The 20178-nt window shown below is 48.1% G+C and overlaps 1 protein-coding gene across 7 annotated transcripts in view; it reads left to right on the top strand.

The window, feature by feature from the left end:
* RPH3AL (rabphilin 3A like (without C2 domains)) overlaps positions 1-20178 on the top strand; it is a 42970-nt gene that overhangs the window by 2525 nt on the left and 20267 nt on the right. The window contains exons 1-5 of one of the 7 annotated variants that reach the window (XM_062623470.1): positions 52-175; positions 9243-9353; positions 10693-10836; positions 12775-12904; positions 16755-16841. In XM_062623470.1, coding sequence (XP_062479454.1) covers positions 9277-9353; positions 10693-10836; positions 12775-12904; positions 16755-16841 — 438 coding nt within the window. In that variant the 5' untranslated portion in view covers positions 52-175; positions 9243-9276. Of the gene's footprint in view, positions 1-43; positions 176-1622; positions 1953-4937; positions 5021-9242; positions 9354-10692; positions 10837-12774; positions 12905-16754; positions 16842-20178 lie in introns of those variants that run through there. The other 6 variants (XM_062623475.1, XM_062623474.1, XM_062623476.1 and 3 more) reach the window with 6 other exon arrangements.

Below are 20178 nucleotides of genomic sequence, written 5' to 3'. Positions count from 1 at the left end.
AATGTCATATTTATTCTCTGTGACTTCCAGCTATCAACGCCCAGTCTTGCAGTCGGACTCTGAAGCATCTGTGGGCATCCCAACGAGCAAATTCAACAGCAGAATGGATACAGGCTCTGAGACGTGTGTCATTTCCTGTGCCTATTGCTCCTGCCAATCCAGCTGGTGGAATAAGGTAATTTATCTTTATCCTGAAGTTGGCTGAACTGTGTGTTTAATTTATTTATACTATTGACTCTGTGGAGGACTACCCTGGTGTGAAAAGTCATCTTGAAGCACTTTCTCCCACGGAAATGCAGGCTCTGTATTAGTACAAACACTGCTTCCTCTGATGTATTTTTCAACACTTGCCTAAACTGAATAGAAAAATATATACTCAGACTTGAATCTGATTTAGTTAAAAGGTCCCTAAGCTTACCCTGAGGTCTTGTGGGTGTGTGGAAGCTTGCAGGGCACCAGGTTTCTCAAGAGCAGGCTCTGAACAGGCAATAAAAGCACAGACTGAGGGTCTCTTTTCCTTTCTCTTTCTCTTCTCTCCTTTTCTCTTCCTTTCATCCTCCCACATGGCAAATTTACTCACTGCATCCACTGGACATTTAGACAGTTATGAGCTGTAATTTCTGTGTTTGCAGGCTAGTGCAAAGGAATAATGGTTTTCCTGTGGTTTTCTGTTGACTCACCATATGATTGCAGGTTGTCACTTCACCAAGTGCTTTTCTCCTGGCTCCCCACCCTCCCTGTGCTGTGGGACAGTTATTAGTGCTTGTATGGATCTCCAGAACACCAAGTAAGACACAGTTGATTGCAAAGAAGCCTGAAGGTGGGGCCTATAACCAATTGTTGAATGCAGGAGAAAAGCCCCACCAGCCCCAAGGTCCCTCTCTGCAGGGGCAGCAGTCTGGCTGGGGCAGTTTGTTGTGTTTATCTTGCTGTGTTGGGTTCATGTTGGGTCCACACTGTGCCAGCTTCATGGCCCTTCCTCCGCATAGCTTCTATGGACGAGGAGGCCCATCCATGGCATTTCTGGGATGAACAGCTTTAACTGTACAAAATGCAGGACCAAGTTTTCCTCCTGATCCCGGCCAACCTTCTGTAGCTGGTGTCTGGTTTTAGGCTCCCTCTGCAGTTTTAGGCCCTTAATTTTTAAAAGCTATGAGCTCCCCATGCCTGTCCCAGTCCCAGCAGCTCACCTTGCATTGCCACAGGATGCTCTTGCTTTGAGCTTTCCCTGCAAAATTCATTTTTGGGGTGGGGTAGGCTTTCGCTGGGATTTGTTTGTTTCATGAGGCTATTTAGATGTGGGGTTTTTTACTTTGGGGTTTTTTGTTGTTGGTGGTGGTTTTGGTGGGTTGGTTGGGTTTGTGCTTTGTTTGAGTTTTGAGCTGGTTTGTTTTGAGGTTTGTTTTGTTTTGAGGTTTGGGCATTTGTTTTGGTTTAAGGTTTAGTTTGTTTTGAAGTTTTTGTTTTGTTTGGGGTTTTGTTGTGTTCTGAGGGTTTTGGTTTGAGGGTTATTTTGCTACCGCCTTTCCTTGTTTGCAGTTTGGGGTTTCTCCAGGGTGCTTTATCCCGGGCTCGGCTCAGCGCACCCTTGCTCAGCTCCGGGCCGGGCCTCGGCGGCCGCCGGTTCTACCGGGGCGGGTGCGACGCGGCGCCGCCAGGGGGAGCCTGTGCCCGCGGGGGACGCCGGTGGGGCGCGGGCGGCGCCGCCGGGGCTGGAGGCGGCGGAGAAGGCGGCGGTCCCGGTGAGCTCCATTTCCGCGTTGTCCAGGGGGGCGGCTCCGGGTCGCAGCGTGGCCCCTGGCGGAGCCGGCTGCTCGTTTTGCCGGGGCAGCTGGGCCGGAGGACAGGTGGGTACGCGGGAGGACTTCGCGCCGGGCGGGGACGGTGCAGCTCTGTACCGGGAAGGCGCCCGGGCGCTTCGTGCGGAGTTTGGAGCCGAGTTTCGGGTGCTGGTGCGTCCTGGTTGTCCGGAGAGCGGCGGGGAAAGCGGGCATGCTGGGGCGGGGGAGCAGCTGTTGCGGAGCACTGGGGCACTCAGACCCAGAGCTCCACAGGTGGGAGAGGCTTGTCCAAAACGCTGCTGAAAGCAGCCCAGAAACGCAGCTGGATGAACTGCACAGGCTGAGTCGAGGTGGAATTCAGCCTTCTGAGGGTAACTGAATGTAAGTGACCGAGGTGTGTGGGGAAGCAAGCCAGAAATGGGAGGCTGAGAGCAACGTGCTCCTTGGAAAATATTACCAACCTGGCGGGGTTTTGAATACTGCTGGGTTTGTGCTTGTTGTGCGGTTGGAGCAGGCACGTGCACCTGGCAGAGGATGGATTGTCCTTGTTCCTTTTGGCACTCTGACACCGGGAGATGGATGCTGTTGTATGTGCAAAAGAATGACGTGCTGTGCGCATCCTCAGGGTTCTTAGTCTCCTGTAGCTTGGGTCAGGTACTCTCCAGGGCCTGGTCAAAGTCCACGGCTTGATTTCTGCTCGTACCAACAATGTTCAGGGTGATAAGGGTCTTAAGAGTTAGAACTGGCTGTGCTTGCGTGTTGCTCAGAGGCTTCCTAGGATGTTTAAACCCAATACTATAGCTTAAGGATGCTGAGAAAGGGTATTTCATCCTCCAGAGGTGATGGCAGGCCCGTGGCTCAGAGCCATGCTGAACAGTGAGATTCTGGCAGGGTTGGGGGTCAGGCTGCTCAGTAGAGTTTCTCCACTGGCCCTCGGCTGTGCTTTTCCTGGTTCACTTAAGGTTACCAGTGAGATAGGCTGCATGAGGTTCCCTGCAAGGGATTCATTGACAAACGCTGGCCAGTGCTTCCCTGCGATGTCCACTTCTTTTTAAGAAACTCACTGCTCCTCGGGAGGCTGGGAGGTGCTGATTCCACCCTGCCAACCTCCGGCTGCAGGAAGCCTCCTGAGCTTTTTAGCATATCAGAATAGTGAAGTGAGTCTCTCTAATTGGCCATTTAGATGCTAATTTGCTTCTCCTAGGCCTCTGCCAGATCAACCTGCCCCAGAATTTGAGTCAGAAAGAGCGTGCTGTCTTCATGAATTATTCACTTTGCACAACGCACCTGCCTGGCTGGGGATCAGAAGGAAATAGGGCCAAGGTCTAGTAAATAAAGATACACCTTGGCAGGTGGAACAGTGCTGGCTTTCCTCCCCAGCATCGTAGGGTGCTGGGGAGCAGGAATACTGCTTTGCCTAGTCAAAAACCTGTTCTTTATAGATTGCCATATATCAAGTAGCCATGCTAATAGGTGCCCTTCATTAATACAGGCTTGTTGGTGCCTTATGTCGGTTTTCCTGTAGAGCTGATTTTATCTTCCCGCTCACGGGACTGGCATGGACCTCCAGGGCATTGTACTTTATAAGCTCTTTAACGAGCTCCATCTTAAAAGCAGTTAGGCTTCTTGCCACTACTGCTAGGAGTGGGAAGCAGCTCAGGCACGTAGGAACTTTCTTTGTTTTCCCCCCAGACTTCATTCTCATTTGGTCCTTTTCCAACTTGGCCTTAAATGATAATGGCACCTCTCACTTTCTGTGTGCTGCAGTTAGTTTGTGTTTAATTTGGGCTGTGCCAGTCAGATCCCAGTACACGGCTCTGAATGAGGATTTCCCCAATTTCACTGTTGCTGAGATTGAGTTTTCATGGTGAGACAGACTGGAGGTCTGCTTGATTGGGTTCTTAAGTTGTTGCCCCAAAGCTTGCTAAGGCTTCGTGATGTTTATTTGGATGTCGGACATTGAGTTTTCCTTGTCTCTGTTGCACCAAGCCACAGAGCTGCAAGTCAAGCGTGATCATATTGGATTCCTTGTGTTGCTTGGCTTTCCATGTGCTAAGGGTTTGAGCTCTTGTGGGGATTTGCCTTAGTAAGAAGTAGCAAAAGGCCATTTCTCAGCTGTGCCCCTGTGCACTGGCCCAGCTCTCTCCCTTTCTGAGAGATGGAAGGTGATGAGGATCACTTGGCTCCACTGGGCTTGTGCTTCCTGCCTGCTTCACCCCTATAAAATGTTTATGCTTATAGCAGGCTCCTTTGCTACTGGAGGGACTGACAATTTGCTACATAGACGTAGGTGTGAAGAGGCAGTTCAAAATAGTTTGTGTGTGAGAAAAGCTTTAATAAACCCCTCATTCAGGCCAGCACTTGTAGAGACACAGAGCCCCTCTGGCTCTGAGGCATGGCTGTATCTTGAAAGTCAAGTGTGTGTCTTCTGCCGCTGATCCTACAGCCCCAAGGGTTATTCTGTCACTTCAAAACAGTGGTGTGCTTTGAAATACAACTGCGGCACTAGGATCTTTAAAACATGAGGGGAAGACTTGTGTCTGGACTAAACAGCCTTTCCCTGCCTGTCGCGCTTGTCTCCCTGCTGCGCGACTAAGTGTCTGTGAGGAAAAGGGACTGGCCATCGGTGGGTGGGAGGCAGAGGCCGGGCTAGCCTTATCTATCTCTGCTACTCATTTATCCTCTGTCATAGCAACAAGAGCAAACACTCACTTAGTTGCTAAGGTTTCCTGGGGATAATGGGGTCTGGAGCAGAGAGTAATTACACTGCCTCTGTGAGGGAGCAGTAGCTAAAAGGAGAAACAGGCCAGCACGGTACCTGGTGCAAGCTGGGAGTCCTGGGGGAGCTGACGCCCTGGAAGCAGGCAAGTTAATTACACTGGCACAGCTCGGGTTGGGAATTGGGAACTTGTCTCTGGCCAACTGTTTAATTTTTATTTTTTAAATTAAGTATTAAACAAAAAATTGCCCAATTAATTTCCTATAAACCCAAATTAATATAGACACGAGCTGCTTAGCTGAAATAACTGGGCAAATGAATGACTGGAGACCTCCTTATGGGCCGGTGTAGGACATTTTTGTGTTTGGAGGGCTCCAAGGATTTAATGCTTCATGAGCACCTGTAATCAGCCCAGCGGCAGGAGGGCTCGTGCAGGCTGTGCATTCGCTGCTGGGAGGACGTGTTTTCTACTGCAAGGATTGCCTCAATGTCAACAAGACCCTTCAGGTTTAACTTTGATGTAGTCAAGATAAATGTGTTTGGGGTGGAGGAGTGGGGAAGTGATTCGGTGTAGCAAGACAGTGCTACAAGTGTACATGAGCTGAAAAAGCAAGCTAATAAATTTGGGGCAGAAAACTGTTAAGGGTGTTAAATACAGTTACAGCCTGGCTTAGGGGGTGCATGATCCAGGAATCTTTGGAGTCTGGGAGGGTATTCTGGAAAAGTATTGCTGTGTTGTGCTCTGTTCTAATAGTCTTCCTTAAGTGTCTGTTCTTGGAGCTGGTCAGGTAGCAGGTGCCATGCACACAGGACCTTCGGCATGACCTACTGTGACTATGCTCTGTTATTGAAGATGTGTGATGTTTATGTTGCTATTCTGCTGAGAAAACTGTCCTTCTTTCACAGAAGAGCCTGGAGGATATGCTGCCCCACAGCTGACTGCAGCCACCTTCATCCTCCAGGCCAAGCAGGGACTGTCCAGTGGGAAAGATCTTGCTCAGTTGGCTGTCTTACGGTCACTCTGCAGGGATGTGGGGCCAAATCAGCAGCGTGACCCTGCAGCTTTCCCCTTCACTCAGACGCCACTGGAAGACTTCTCCCTTGCCTGAGTCATGTACTCAGGTGCCTTGCTCTCTGGCTGCAAAGTCCAAGTCACATCACAGAAACAGCAGAAGCAGTCATCAGAGCTTAAAGCAGAGGTGTGCTCAGTTCTGCATCCTCCAGAATGCTCCTAGCCCTCTGCAAAGGGTTTGCTTGCTGCAGGGTAGCACTCCTTCCTTGCTGCACTCCCCTTAGCATCTGTGCCAAGGGCAGCCAGGTGGACTCAGATTTAATGAGGTTTTGTTTCACATGATTTCCTCCATCATGGGAAAGGAATAAACAGGTGGAGTGTTTTTCAAGCAGGTCAAGAGTATTGATAAGAACTGCCTTTTAATTCTTAATTCAAGTAAAAAGCAGAATCTTGGAGTGGGAAGTTTGCTTTCCCTAATGCTGAGTACTTGTGCAGCCCCTTTATTCTGTATGCAGTGTATTTGCAGCTGGGCCAAGAGCTGTGGATTCTCTTGTTCTCTCACTGCTCGAGGCTGGCTGCTTCTGCCCTTTGTTAGATTGTTGAGAGGAGCAGAGGACAGGGATGGCTCAGTGAGCTACGTGTTAGCTGGAGTATTTTTGAGAGAGAATGCAGTAGAGGCTGACTGCAAGAGAGGGGTGTTTCACCACAGCCCATAGAAATGACTCCCCAGGCTGGGGAGGTTCTGCTATCTCAGTGTTTCTGATTAGGCTGATTCCACTGTACTTCTTGTCCTGTACAGAGATAAAAGGGAGGATGTTTCATGCCTTCCAGATACTGGTACCTTTTCTCTGGCATCGCTCCCGCAGCCATGCAAGATAATCTTTTCCATGCAATCTTACTAGTGTTTCTGTTTCCTTGCCAGCAGACTGTGGCCTGCAGTCCACATCCTTCTTTCCTTCTCTGAGGTAGTTGTATCGAACCACACCAGGCTTTTTTCTTATAAGGGTGTGAAGCCACCTTCAATGCCAATTTACCTTGGAGGGAGCAGCAGATACCCAAAGCTGCCAAAAGAAAATGCTCCTGTAAATATTTTATGGAATAATCAGTCTGAAGACTGTTTTGGCATATGATGAGTCTCTAGGCTGTGCTTTGTTTTCCTTCTTTCTTTGCAGATGCTGCTCAGGGAATGGAGAACAGAAAGCTTATGCTGAGTAACAAGAGGCAAAAGAGCATGACATTGCTTGTTTTTGTTCAGTCATGCTGAGAAAAGAGCGCTGTGATATGAGGCTGAAGAATGTGCTTAGGTTTCTCCTGAGTAAAATGCTCAGCTGATGTGCTCTATTCTGCCTTGCCTTCAGCTCTGTTAGAGCAGATAAAGCTTTGCTGGGAAAGGGGCAGATGTATTCAGCACAGCTTTCCACCCTGAAAGCACAGCTGTTGGCAAAGCAAACTCCCCTGCCCTAACCATGGTATCGGGCTCATCTCCAGCTCTAGCTTTTATGTTTTCTTAAACATCCCACAGCTGCCAGTACTCGCATCATTATGCTTGAGTGCATTTAGCCTTGCCAGTGGACACTGAGTGCTTCAGGTGTGTGTGAGTGGGAGGGAAGGTACATGGTATATCTGAAGAGTAATTTAATATATGCATTTGTGAGGCTACATGTGCATATAACTCTGTAACAATGCACCGCAGGCTTGGAAAATCTCTGGAAAATGCCAGGTCTGCCATTCTCTGTGAAATTGTAGCTTCTTTCTGCTTTTAACAGTGGCCTGGGGGTGGGAGCATCCGGATTCGATTGCTCTTAATGCTTGATTGCTCCCCTGTGTGTGAGCTGTTATGAGATGTATGTGGGGACTGCTGCCTTCTCTCCTTGCTTGAGATAATGAAGAAGACGCAAAGAGCAGGAGGTGTTCTGGGATAAAATGGGAATGCCACAGCATGTGTGACATTTGTTGGTAAGCCAAGATGCCAGCCTTCAAGGATTCATTCTAGGGCCGATCCATTTCAAAACTAATGTAGGAAAGAAAGGTTTACGAAATCCTGTGTGATGCTTTTGTTTGTCCTTGCTGTCTCAACCCTCTTTCTCTGCCAAATCTTTCCTGCAGCCTCTCATCTCCTCTATACTTAACTTTTGTGTGCAGTTGGACTGTGCCTGCTGAGCATTATGCTGAACTGTTAGAGCCTTCACCCTTTCTATACATCTGTCCCCTTGCACCGAAAGAAATCCATGCTTCCTGTGGAATTTCTCCTCTTTTCTCCTGCCTGTTGTAATCTCTGAGTTTTCAGACTTTCTAGAGAAATTGGATGACCTGAGAGGAGGGAACTGGTTCATTGTTTGTAACAGTTTTGGCTCTCAAGCTTGACATGGGGTTTGGCAGCAGAGAGCTGTCAGTTCTCTAGCACAAGTTAGCATTCTTGTGCTGGGGATCAAGTGCAGTGTGTGGCACATGTGAGCTCAGCACAGGGAGGGAGATGAATTTGCAGAAGCTGCCTGTGTCAGAGGGCCAAGGCCATGCAGCCTGTGATGCCTCCTGCCTGGCACAGAAGCAGAAACCTCTGTGTGTCAGCCATAGATAGCAAGTGTAGGTACAGCACACTGAGCCACGGGCACTGCTGTGGTCAGAGTGCTGTGGATTGAGACTGGAACATGTGTTTTCTTGGGAACTACTGCACAGTTGGCAGGTGATATACCTTGCGTGCTATTGTATCTGATTTGTGTTTGCCAAACAGAATTAAACATGTTATCTCTGCCCAGCAGGTATGGTTTCAAAGCTAGCAAGTGTCTGTTCTAGGGAAGGTAAGTATTAATACCTGGAAATTTATGCGTTAGGGCTTGCGAGACACTTGGTCTGCTGGAGAGCAAATCCAGCTGGAGAAAAGCTCTGTACATCAAGACTAATTTTGCCTCCGCTGTAATATTTTGGCTGTGTCTGTCCCTTGGTGCTTTCTGTTCATCTTTGCTGCTGGTAGGACTCAGAATTGCTTAGTTGCAAAGTCTCTTGGGGATGTGTTTCTCCTATGAGTGTGTGGAAATTGGTTTTCGCTGCCTTTACTCATCAGTTCACAGTGATACTGTCATTGAACAAGGACTCACTGGTGTGATTGTGCCAGTCACAGGAGCCTCAGTAGGAGAGTCTGCTGCTAGAGGTGCCGTCTTAAGCATCAGAGAATGCAAACAAGCTGCTAGTGTAGACTGTAGTTATAAATATCAGGTTATTATGGAAGCAGTTTTAATGAATGAAATGTCTTGCCACCTATTCATGCTGATTGTCAAGTGGGTTTTTGTTTGTTACCCTATTAAGAGGTAAACAAAAAAGCAACTTGTAGCTTCTTTGTGTCCTTTAGAGTGGCTTTCGCTGTCAGTACTGCAGCGTTGGGGCTCCAGAGGTGATGGAGCAGAGATTGTTCTTAAAAACACTTTTCTCTAGTTTGAAATGAAAAATCTGAACTGACAAAGAGTCTCTGGCTTTCTGTTTTTAGAGTACGATAAAATATAAACTTCCAGCCTTGTCTTCAAGGTATTTGAAGGTATCTATTGGCTTGTATTTTATGAGGATGATGGTATGTTTTTGTCGCTGTTTGTAGGTGAGGGTCTGTCTACTTCCACCATGTTTAATGCCAGCAGAGCAGCCTTCTGGAATGGTTAAGAAGGCTGTGCCAAGCACTGCCCTGAGGTTTCTCCAGGGTGGAATGGCAGCTGTATTCAGTACTGGTGTTTTCTTCTTACAGGTGTGATCCCTGCCTCTCCTCCCAGGCTGGTGCCATGGCTGACATGATATTTGGCAGTGGGACAGGCCAGTGGGTGTGCCCCAATGACCGGCAGCTCGCACTGCGTGCCAAGTGAGTCCTCACCATCCTCCTCCTCTTCTCCTAGCCTTGGCTCTGGCCTGAATGGTTTCCTGTTATCTGTGTGGAGCACTGGCCTCATTCACAGGGGTTTGCTTGTCATGCAAACCCCTCTGTAGCCTAGAAGTATGCTGCTTGGGTGGGAGAGGAGCCTGCTACGCTGGGGCTTGGTGCTTGGCTGCTGCTCAAAGCTGCCAGCCTACAGTGGAATTTGCAGTTTAGCTGCTGTGTGGTGTGTTCCATCCCACCAGCCCTCCCCTGGGTGAAAGGAAGGGCTTGGAGGCAGGCATATATCTCTGCAGCACCCTACAATATAATTGATAGCATCCCCCAGCTGCCAGAACTCTTTTGTATTAGGAACTTGTCATTTGATCTCATTTCTCCTGAAGTTAAATTACTGCATAACCTAAAGACAAAAGGGATAGAGATGAGTCAAGCACTACAATTGCATTTGTTTCCTGTATGCTTTTCTTCTCTGGCAGCCAGTGTGATGCCACTGCCACCTCTGCTGTTGTGTGAACCTCTGGGGTCAGCCTGCTGTAGTGTTAGAAAATAGGAGGTCACACTGTGTCTGGGGGGGACTGCAAACAGTGCACACCGCTGTCGCTTCACCAGCCTTCACCTGAGAGCCTCATTAAGACAGCTGTGTCTGATAGTGCCCTACATTCTGCAGCAGCTGTGACTTTAGCCAGTGACCTCTAAACCCCTACTGAATAGTAATTAATTGTGCTGTGAAAGCTCCCGCCTGTCCCCAGGTGAGCTGAGGAGTAATGTCAGCCATTGTATGGGAGGCACGGAGGGAAGTGGATGCTGAAGTCGTTGTGGGGGCCTGTGTTAGGCCAAGGGAGGAAGTTGCCAAATTTATATTTCCATGTGTGGCTGATGATTTGTGTGTTTGTACTGAGGACCTTAGAAACATGCCATCTGGAGAGAGGAGGGTGCAGGTAATCCCTGTGTTCCAGAGTCAGCACCCATCTTTGCAAGGATACCCCCAGGATGGCCATCCTTAGGTGCATTAGTTTTTCTTTGTGGACAGAGCAAAATAGGAGTGAGGACATGGAGTAGTAAAATATGAACTGGAGCAGAGAGGAAAATGAGAGGGCAGGGAGAGACGGCGCAGACTCAGTGTTGCGGGAGGAGTGATGTGGTGATCTAGTCAGTGAGAAGACACTCCTGTTTTGGGCATTAGCTAGGGAACAGACTTCTCTGATGGAAGGCTGATGTGGGCTCTATGTGCATGGCAGGCTTGGCCTTGTGGGTCATGGCAGGGGTTTTGTACTTTTCTTTCACAGCTTAATTCTTCCTTCTGCTCTCCCCCTGCCACCATCCCCAGGCTTCAGACAGGCTGGTCAGTGCACACGTTCCAGACTGAGAAGCAGAGGAAGATGCAGGCTCTGAGCCCACAGGAACTTGAGGTCATTCTGGAAGTCATCCGCAAGGCAGAGAAATTGGACATCATTGAGCAGCAGCGCATCGGGTACAGTCATGTTCATTTGTCCCCTTCCCTCAGAAGGAAAGGTCAGCTCAGACAGAGGAGTGGCTCTCCTGGCTGCCTGAGCTCAGCCTTCATCAGTCAGAGCATCCCTTAAGTCAGTTACTTTATCCTCCCATGTTGCTTGTTTGGAGACGATGAACATTGGGAAGGATGTGGTGTTTTCCTTCTGCCTCTGTCTCAAGCCTTTCTTGTGCCTTCTTTGAGCTTTGGGGCTTGCTGTGGTTGCAGCCACTGACACAGTACCTGGTAAATGCAGCCTCTGCTAAGGCAGCTGCCCCAGTGGCTGCCCACTGAAAGAGGCTGGGGAAGATGTTGATTTGTGCAGCTGCACCTGCTGCTAGTGCACTCTATGGCTCAGGAACTGCTCCTGGTGCCACGGTGAGGTTTTCCCTTGTCTGCAGCAGCCCCCTGGGATTTTGCCTGGAGCACTGAATGCGTTTGTTCTAGTTGGCTGAGCCCTCTGGAAGGGGTTTGCTAGCTTGAATTGTCTAATTTATGGGCATGCTTTTGCTGCTGCAGATTTCCATTTGCTTTCAGTCCTGCTGGAGGTCTTATTTGTGAGACAGGAAGCTCCCAGCCCATGTCCAGCAGGCTCCGCTCCCTGCCTCTGTGCTTTGCTCTGTCCCTGTGCAGTGCCTGTTAGTGCTAACAAGACCTGACACTGATGTTTGTGTGATATAATGGAGATCCAGCAGCCCCAGAAGCAGCCAGCAACCCCGAGGGACTGATCGTTCTGTGTGGTGGTTGGTGTAATTGCAGAAGGTGATAGCTTTGCTGTGCCCATGCTGCAGCGTTCTCTAAAATGCCTTTGTTAAGTCCTGGGAATTTTCTTGTGCTGAAGTCAAGAATTATAAATCTATTAATGATGGCTCAGCCTGGCTGTGCTGTCTGACCTCGTCACCATAGGCAGTACCTCTTTTAAACAGACCTTGCCTTCCTCTCAGTACGGGCCTTAGTTGATGGGACATTAGTGCTAATGAGGATGAGGTTGCATGGACAGCAGGATTGCGTTTCCTCCCTGAGCCACAGGCACATGTGTGGCTGTGACTGGTCACTGTCTCTGATAAATGGCCTGGCTGTTAGTGCCCTCGTCTACAAATGGATGCCTGAGAATTGCCAGGCAGTGATCTCATGACAGCAGCCCTGCTCTGCATGCTCTCCACATCCTGCGTCTTAATTGCTTATCCCGCCTTCCTTCCCTTTTGTAGTCCTGCTGCTATGGATATCGTGCATACATGTGTGCTTCCTGTCTTCCAAGCAGGCTGTCAGTCACAGCAGGGAGCAGTTTCTGGCATTCCTGTACTACAGCCAGGCTCATTTTGGTTTGATGGCTTCAAGTCTGGCCTTCCTGCTTGTAGTGGAATGTGGGCAAGTCATGTGCCTGCAGTGTGGCTTTCAGGGAATATATGTAAACATGGAGCAGAGCTTGGCAGGTCTGACTCCTCTGCCCTTTCCCGGTGTTGTCTGACTTGCCCTGATCTGAGCGCTAAAGGCTTTTCCTGTTCTACAGGCAGGAAATCATTGTGCTGAAACTGTGGCCCCAGTGACAGTGGGTTCCTCAAGGGTGTAGGATCAAGCCCTTCTTGTGAGCTGTCTGCCTTGCCCCCGCTATCTGAGTCAGACCTCTCAGGAGTAGTCAAAGTTTTTATTATTCAGGGCTTGGTGAGCATCAATAGATGGACTTAAACAGCTTTTTATCCCCTGATGACCAAGAGCCAGCTGATAGGAAACACTTGAGTGTAGGGGCTGAAGTGAAAGTACATATGGCCCCCAGCAAGGGCCCCAAAACTGTTTAGAAGAAGCAAAGGCAGGCTGAGTATGGAGCACCCGTGTGCAGGTTTTTGGCATGCCTCAGTACCTACCATGTGCTTCCATTTCCAAAGTGAGTGCTTTGACCTCTGCTCTGCCTCTTCCCCCCAGGCGCCTGGTGGAGCGGCTGGAGAACATGAGGAAGAACGTGATGGGGAATGGCCTCTCGCAGTGCCTGCTTTGCGGTGAAATGCTTGGGCTGCTGGGTGGCACGGCGGTCTTTTGTCAGGATTGCAAAAAGGTGGGTTTAGTTACACACAGGTTCCTGCATATTCCTGGTAGCAGAGCTGTCTAGAAAGTCCACCAGGCCACTTGGAATGTGTCAGAGCATCAGGTTTTCTCTTACACCCCTTATTCCTTAGGATCCTAAAGTGCCTAAACTGCACTTTGTGCACCAGCCCCTCTGTACCTCCCACTCCGGGTTTGCAGAGTGGGAGAAGGGGCAGAAATGTACGACAAGCAACCAATAAAAGAATCTTTGTGCTTTACTATTACCTACTGCAAGGTCTGCCCTTAGGCTTTCCAGTAATGCCTCTCTCTGGAGGAGTCAAGTCCGTCTTCAAGTTCCAAACCAGTGTAAAGTTTCCAACTGTGTGCACTGATGGCTGCCTGTGTTTGAGTATGTTGTTGGCAGGACTGTACGGGTGCCGTTTGAAAGGCAGTATCAGTTTTCAGGCAGATTGCTGTTCTGCCAGCACCCTGAGGGATAACTGTTGCTTGTCTAGACTCTGCAGCCAAGGGGTTAATCTGTATTGCTGTGGAAATGATGATCTCCAAGGCAACCACCTTATCCTCCCTCTGCTGGGAGGCGGTTTTTCCTGCACTTGAAGCCCATCTTTCCCTGGGGAGAGCACTCTGTAAGTGACTTTGCCTCAGCATGTTGCATGGGGAGAGATGAGGGTACCTGCTGCATGCCAGGAGTGTTTCTGACTTGCTGGTGGTAGAGTGGAAGGGAGCAACGTGTGCTGACTCTGTCCCTGGTGGGTACGAGAGCCAAGGAGACACTTGCTAGTGTCACCCACCCTGTGTCACTGAGGAGGTGTCCTGTGGATCTCACAGGACAGCACTGAGTAAAACCTGCTCCTCACCATGGAATGGTGCATGTTGGCACCTCTGTGGTTAAGCTGCCACTCAGGCCATGATGGAGAACTTTTTGTGCTGGCATTGACAGCATTTGTGACACGCAGTTCTCATGCAGAACAGGCTGCCAGGCTGGGCCTGCACTGGTCCATGGTTGGCTGCAGCACTGCTGGGCTCAGAGGTCTTGTAGGAGAAGGAAGGTGGGTGTCCCTTGGAGTCAAAACCGAGGTCCCAGCAACCCTCCATATGTGCTTGCTGGGCAGGAGCTGCTGTGAGCTGTGCTGCCTTTGCTGTTGAGTGAGCTTCTCCACTGGATTCAGTTTGCAGAAGTAGCTTGACTGAGGCAGGGGTTATAGTGGAGATTTCTTGTAAGGCAGTGACTGGGCAAGTAAACATCAATCTTTGAACTTTCGGGTCCTAAGCCAGTATTTGATAAGTGTTGGGGAAGCAGTAAGGTACAAGGAAGTTAAAGGTCTGGTTTGAACTGAAGGTTCAGCAGCTCTCTCAGTGAGGTGCATGGGAAGTGCATGGGCTCTGTGCATGTGTGCTTGTGGAGAATAAAGGGCTGGATAGCAGACAGGGGACGGCTGGCTGTTTCCTGTGTTTCAACCACATGGAATAACAGGATGTGCTGTATTCTTGCCTCCATCCCTTGATGGTTCTGCTTTCACCTTGTCCAAAGCCAGCTAGGTCACATTGCCGCGGTGCTTCCTAATCTTCCTGTGAACCTTGTACCCTAATGAGGAGGCAAAAACTGATTCAGCCATTTCCCTGCCCTGTCCATTTGCAGTTGCAGATAGGAACTCCTAGCTGCAGGAGGCCCAGCTGTGACTGGAAAACCCCAGAGAAGGGCTGGGATTTTAGGTTTTATTTTTTATGGTTATTTCCTTTTTGTCTGGAGTCTGTTCAGGAGCATTCATACCCAGGTTGTTTTAAGGTGAGACCCTACTTTTCCAGTGTTCATTTTGCAGCTGCTTCCTGCTTGTTTGCACTTTCCAGCTGCGTGCAAGCTCAGGGCAATGCTGACTGGGTGTCCTGGGCTTCTCCCCTTACCGTTTTATAACGCTAAGGAGGGAACTGGGGGAGCAGTCAACCCTTCAGCAGAGCACACACAGTAGACTGTTACTTTAAGCTCATCCCTTCTCATCCAGGGATATCTATCACTCGTGCAGTGCTGTATGCAATAAGAAATGACTTGTCAGGGAATTATAGATTTTTAAAGTTCCTGTTCTTCTTGCTGGCTTTGCTCTGTAACCATCTCATTGCAGCTCACATAATTCAATAACAGAAATTGTTGTAATGATGCATCTGAAACATAGAAAAGAACTTAGCTTCAGCAAGTCCGTTCTGCTAAATAGAGGTTCTGTATTTCTTGCAGCCTGATGGATTTTCGAAGTGCCACATTCTGTTTTACAAAGAATGTATTTAATATTAGTTTCTATTATCTTAGATATAAATGCATAATGGCATGACAAAGATGTATTCAAATCCAGATGTGTTAACAATAACAGTAGTTAGATAAAGCATAATGGGTCATTTATTGTGCAGAGAGTATCAGTGTCATGTGTAAAAGGTGAAGTACAAGTAGGAGAAGAAAGTGCCTTATCTTGTATTTAGATAGGAATGGGGATGCATTTAATGTCCTTGATTTTTATGTCATCTTTTGAGGGGCTGTGAATGATGCTCAATATAAACCCAGTTTATATCAGAGCTGTGAAAATACGAATAAAATCGCTTGGAAACTTCCACTAGAGGGAGCGTTTGAATGTGCTATACGCGAGGGAATTGGGATCTTTGAGGGTATTTAAGACTGGGTCGCTCCCTCAGGTTTTGGTTTGAGGGAGGGAGAATTTGGGGTAGTTCGGGTGGTGTCTGCTAATTTCATCTGCAATCCCCCTTGATTTGGGTAGCACCCAAGTGTTGAGTATTGATGCATCAAACGCAATAGGTTGCTTCTTACTTCTCTGCAATGATGAGGACTGGAACAGAGAGATGGAGAAGAGCACCAACCTTTGTGGGGCTGTTAGTGCTGCCCTTCCATTTTCTGTGCAGCATGACAGACATGCCTCTGGACTATGCTGACCAAAACAGTCGGATGCATTTATTCATGCAGTGAAGCCATTGCTTCAGGTACCATCATTCCTCCTCCAGGCATGGGCAGTGAGGGCTAAGTGAGCCACTGAGACTTTCATCCTTGAACACAGGCCTCCTGTCTCAGAGGAGGAGCAGCCTGGTGGCGGGCATATGTAAAACCTTAGCTGGGGAGATTAAATTCGCATGTCTCTGAGCAAGGTTTTGCTCTCCAGGGCCCTCTTCTGAGTGGCTTTTGCTCTGTGAGGATCAAAGAATTCATCCAATTTCTCATTCAAGCTGTAAGCCAAGCCTGATACACATCAGCTTCATTATATAATATTAGATGATTCAGGTTGTAAATGGCTTGTAATGCCAGCGGAGACATGAAAGTTCCCTTGTGCAGCAGCAGAGGCCGTGTGGCGTTATCAAGCATTCTGCTCAGACAGTGTTCATGTAGGCATGGCCCTGCCACAAATCAATAGCTGTCAACTGAATGCTGAAATGGAGGAGAAGCCATGGGGTTTGAGACTGCGTATGTGAGGGAAGGGAAGAGAGGATTTCCAGTCTTGCACAAACTTGGTTTGTACTTAGTTTTAGCTGCTTTCCATGGCACAGTGATTGGGGTTTAGGATTAAAAAAACAACTCTGGAAATATTCCTGTTGGTCATGGGCTTTGATTTGCCCTTTCCAGTTCTCTTCTTGCCATGGAGTCAAGGACTAGACTGTAGATTTGCCTTTGTCTCATGTCCATATAGACCTGGAGCAGCTTCCTGTGGTTGGTGGTTCTCCAGGTTAAATAAAATTGTGCCATGATTAGGTTTTTAAGGAAAACAAATCAGAACTATTGGGAAAAATGCTTCCTGACCTTCTCTCTCCTAAGGGCTATATGGCTGTGGGAAGCTGCTAACGCCACCTTATTTTTTCCTCTCTTGTTTCAGAAAGTTTGCACCAAGTGTGGAATAGAAACCTTTGGAGCCCAGAAACGTCCTCTTTGGTTGTGCAAGATCTGCAGTGAACAAAGAGAGGTAAAATACAACTGTGGAGAGATGGGGCTCAGCAGCATGCACCTACCTGCCTCAGGTCTGTGCTGAGCATGCATTGGCTCTTCCCTGCGCCTAGGTGCTTGGAGGGGAGCTTGGGATTGGTTTTGGGAGGCTCAATGAACACACACAATGGTGAAAACTTTGGTTTATGAGGGAGTAGAGGGGAAAAAAATCCCCCAAAATCCCCTGCAGCCTGTACAGCTTTGTGGGATTTTTTTGGTCATAAAGAGACTGTTACCTTTTGCCATGCTCTTTCCTTCCCAGCTTTGTGGCAAATAAACTTGGCTAGCGCTGGTTCTTCAATACAGCTAGAAAGATGTAGAGGATAAGTGCAATATTTGTCCCTCTAAAAATAACCAGGATTGCAGTTTATAAGTCTGTTTCCTCCCTGCCTGCAAAATCCCATAACTTGACAGTGTGTGAGACTTCTAATGCAGGTCTTTAAATTTTTATATCCTTCATCTTTGACTTTACACAGCAAAAAGCAATGGCCTGCCTCAATTTTTGTCTGCCAGCCAGCATCCACCAACATCAGGGCTTGCTGCTCTACAGTGAAGTCGGTGAATTTGTTCTGTGATTACAGAAGGATTTTCACTTGTTCCCATCAATTTCTTTCAGACTTTTGCTTGTGGTCCTTGAACATCAATCTAGTGCAGCTATTTCTGACCACTGCAACCAACCGTGAAACCTGGATACTCTGCTACATCCATTTTTGAAGTGTAGTGAGAGCATTTGTGCAGGTGTTCTGCTAAATTTTTTTTGCTGCTAGTTGTGGAAACTTGGCTTTGCTTAAGTTTTACATCAGAGGGGACTGTTTGTGCGGGAGCGCTTGCAAAATTCATGTTCAGCTAAGACGAGGGGTACACAGATGCTGCCAGTCCTCAGATTTTGAGCAGCAGGGTGGGTAGGGCAGGCGGAGAGCGTTCCAGCTCCTTGGACATTGCTAATAACTGGATACACTGAATCTTCCAGATGTAGGTCCCGAAATGGAGAGCGAGGCAAGTCAAGATATTTTCTGTGTTCTGCAGAGAGATGAGTATGGGACTGAAATTGTCTTTATTTCTGTTATTCTGTTCTTTCTATAATTCTTTTTTTCCTCATCTCATGCTGTATAATTGTTTGGGGGTTTTTTGTGTTTCTTATAAAAATGATGAGGAGCTGTGGTCACTGGACAGAGAAGAATATTAACCTGTCCAATAAGTGTTAGATTGGCCAGTGTGTGAGGGTAGGGTAACCTTCAGAGCTCGCGCTCTCTCTGAAACCAGAGATAAAGCCAGAGTGCTTTCCTAATGAAAATGGATGGACCTTTCCTTCTTAGACTAACTAAAAAATAGCCTCATCTTGCTTCCCAACCCTAAGCTTCATCTTTATCTTTTAATTCTATTTAAGGTCAGTTCATGTCTGTCTTCTTTCTTGCTTGCAGTGATTCTGGTGCCCTGATAAGGGGAAGTTTGGAAGGGTAACAGTGTGGACATGCAGACAGGCATGCATACATTCCCTCTGTCTTCCCATATGCTCTGCTTTTAATTTGGGAGAGGGCAGGGAAGCATTGGGAGTTAGAGGAAGCCTCGAGGCATGTCATCCAGGGCAAGGAAGTTGAGGCAATGTCAGAATAAATGCCTGGCAAGTGGTTTGATCAAGTCTTCCCTAAGTGTGTGAGGAGGAGATGAGGCTCTTGGGCCTCAAACTGATGACTGGTGCAGTCCCTGAAACTAGTTCTGGTGTCATGGTATTACAAGGCATGCATTAAATTACCAGGTTTTTTTTCAGGGCTTGTGTTCACAACCAGTTCCTTATTGCTGTCTGTTCCTGTGATTTGGATCTGTCTTGTATTGCCATCTGCTATGGACCAACCCCATTTGGCCATGCTCTTTGCTGAAGGTTATATTTGCTATCAATGAGTGCAGATGGTTGTCTGTTTTTTGGGATCAGATGCTCTCATTTCTGTCTAACCTTTGAATCCCTTGCATGGTGAGTAGGTGTCGGACCTGTCTTATTTCCTGGCATCCAGGCAGGGAGCTTCAGGAACACACTGAAGCACTTTGTGTTGTGTGATGCAGTAACAAGTCAAAATCACCCTTCTTCTCTCCCCTTCTCAATGCACAGCTTGTCTGAGCAAGGTTGTCCTTTAGTCCATGCCAGCAAAATACATGCTTAAACTAGGCTTGTCGCAGGCCACAGAGCTCTGGCAACACCTCCCCACTTGTCAGGCCGCTGAAGTGGGCCAGCTCAGGTGGGTGAGTGTTTGATGCTGATTCGGAGTGCCTCCCCCAGCAGGTGTGATGAGATGTGGTGTTTCCAAGCTGGGTGATTCCACCCACATCAGAGCTTTGATCGCTGTCTAATTTTCTGAACCACTGTTCAAGCTATTTGAGCATGGTATTTATGAAGCTCTCGATTCTGTTAGCAAGAGACTGTCAGGCATTGAAATGAGAAAGAGGTCATTTGGAAACCTGGGTGGACTAAATGATGTTGGCTAGAGTTAATGAGTGTCATCTGGCTGGGACAAGAGCCTAGGACTGTAATTGTTCCCTTTAGTCTCTGCCATGCACTGAGTGAGCACGTGAGTCTTGTGGCCCACCAGGATCTCAAGCAAGCATGGTGGGGTTGGACACATATGGTAGTTAACAGCTGTGGTATGTGGTGGTGTTCATACATGCTAAAACTTTCATCCCTCCATCTTCCTTGTTGTTATTTATCCCTGTAGACTTGATTTAAGCTAGTTTAGCAGTAAGTTTAGTGATACGTGGTAGTTCTCTCCCCCTTTTGCTGTGTGGACAGAATCTCCTGGCTTCAGTAACGCTTTAATCATCTGTCTGCCTGGGTCAAAATGAAGACCAAAGTAACAAGCTGTTGTTTACATCAGTTTTCAGTTGGAGTTGAATGCTTGGTGACCATAGATCCCTTTGTGAATCCCAGCCTCAGCCATTCAGAAGTGTTCTTTGCTGCTTTCTGCTTCCTTGAAAACCTCTGCTGGGAAAGGCTGTGCTGCATAGCAATGAGGAACAAGTTGCTCTGACACTGTCTTATTTCTGGAGAGTGGAGGCGATTGATGGATTCTGTCTGCTGCTTGTATCCCAATCATGCAGAAGCAAAACAGTGTGTTGGGCAGCACTTGAGCTTCTGAAGTGTGATGTGTATGATCAGGGTAAGGGTCTCCAAGGTGCCAGGGAGGTGCTGGGGACGAAAGTACTGTGTTCTGACATGGCTGGGACCTGAAAGAGCCTGAATGTTCTTACTGACAAAGAGAACATCCCCAAAGACCGGCAGACACCCTGCATCATAAGTGCCTCTCTTCCTGAAGTAAGATAGACCTCAC

The sequence above is a fragment of the Pezoporus occidentalis genome, unplaced genomic scaffold, assembly GCF_034315485.1.
Source record: "Pezoporus occidentalis ecotype Australia unplaced genomic scaffold, CSIRO_AGI_Poc_V1 ctg253, whole genome shotgun sequence".
In the NCBI taxonomy this organism is placed as follows: domain Eukaryota; kingdom Metazoa; phylum Chordata; class Aves; order Psittaciformes; family Psittacidae; genus Pezoporus; species Pezoporus occidentalis.
Note: the sequence above shows the minus strand (reverse complement) of the source record. Positions and strands in the feature narration are given on the sequence as shown.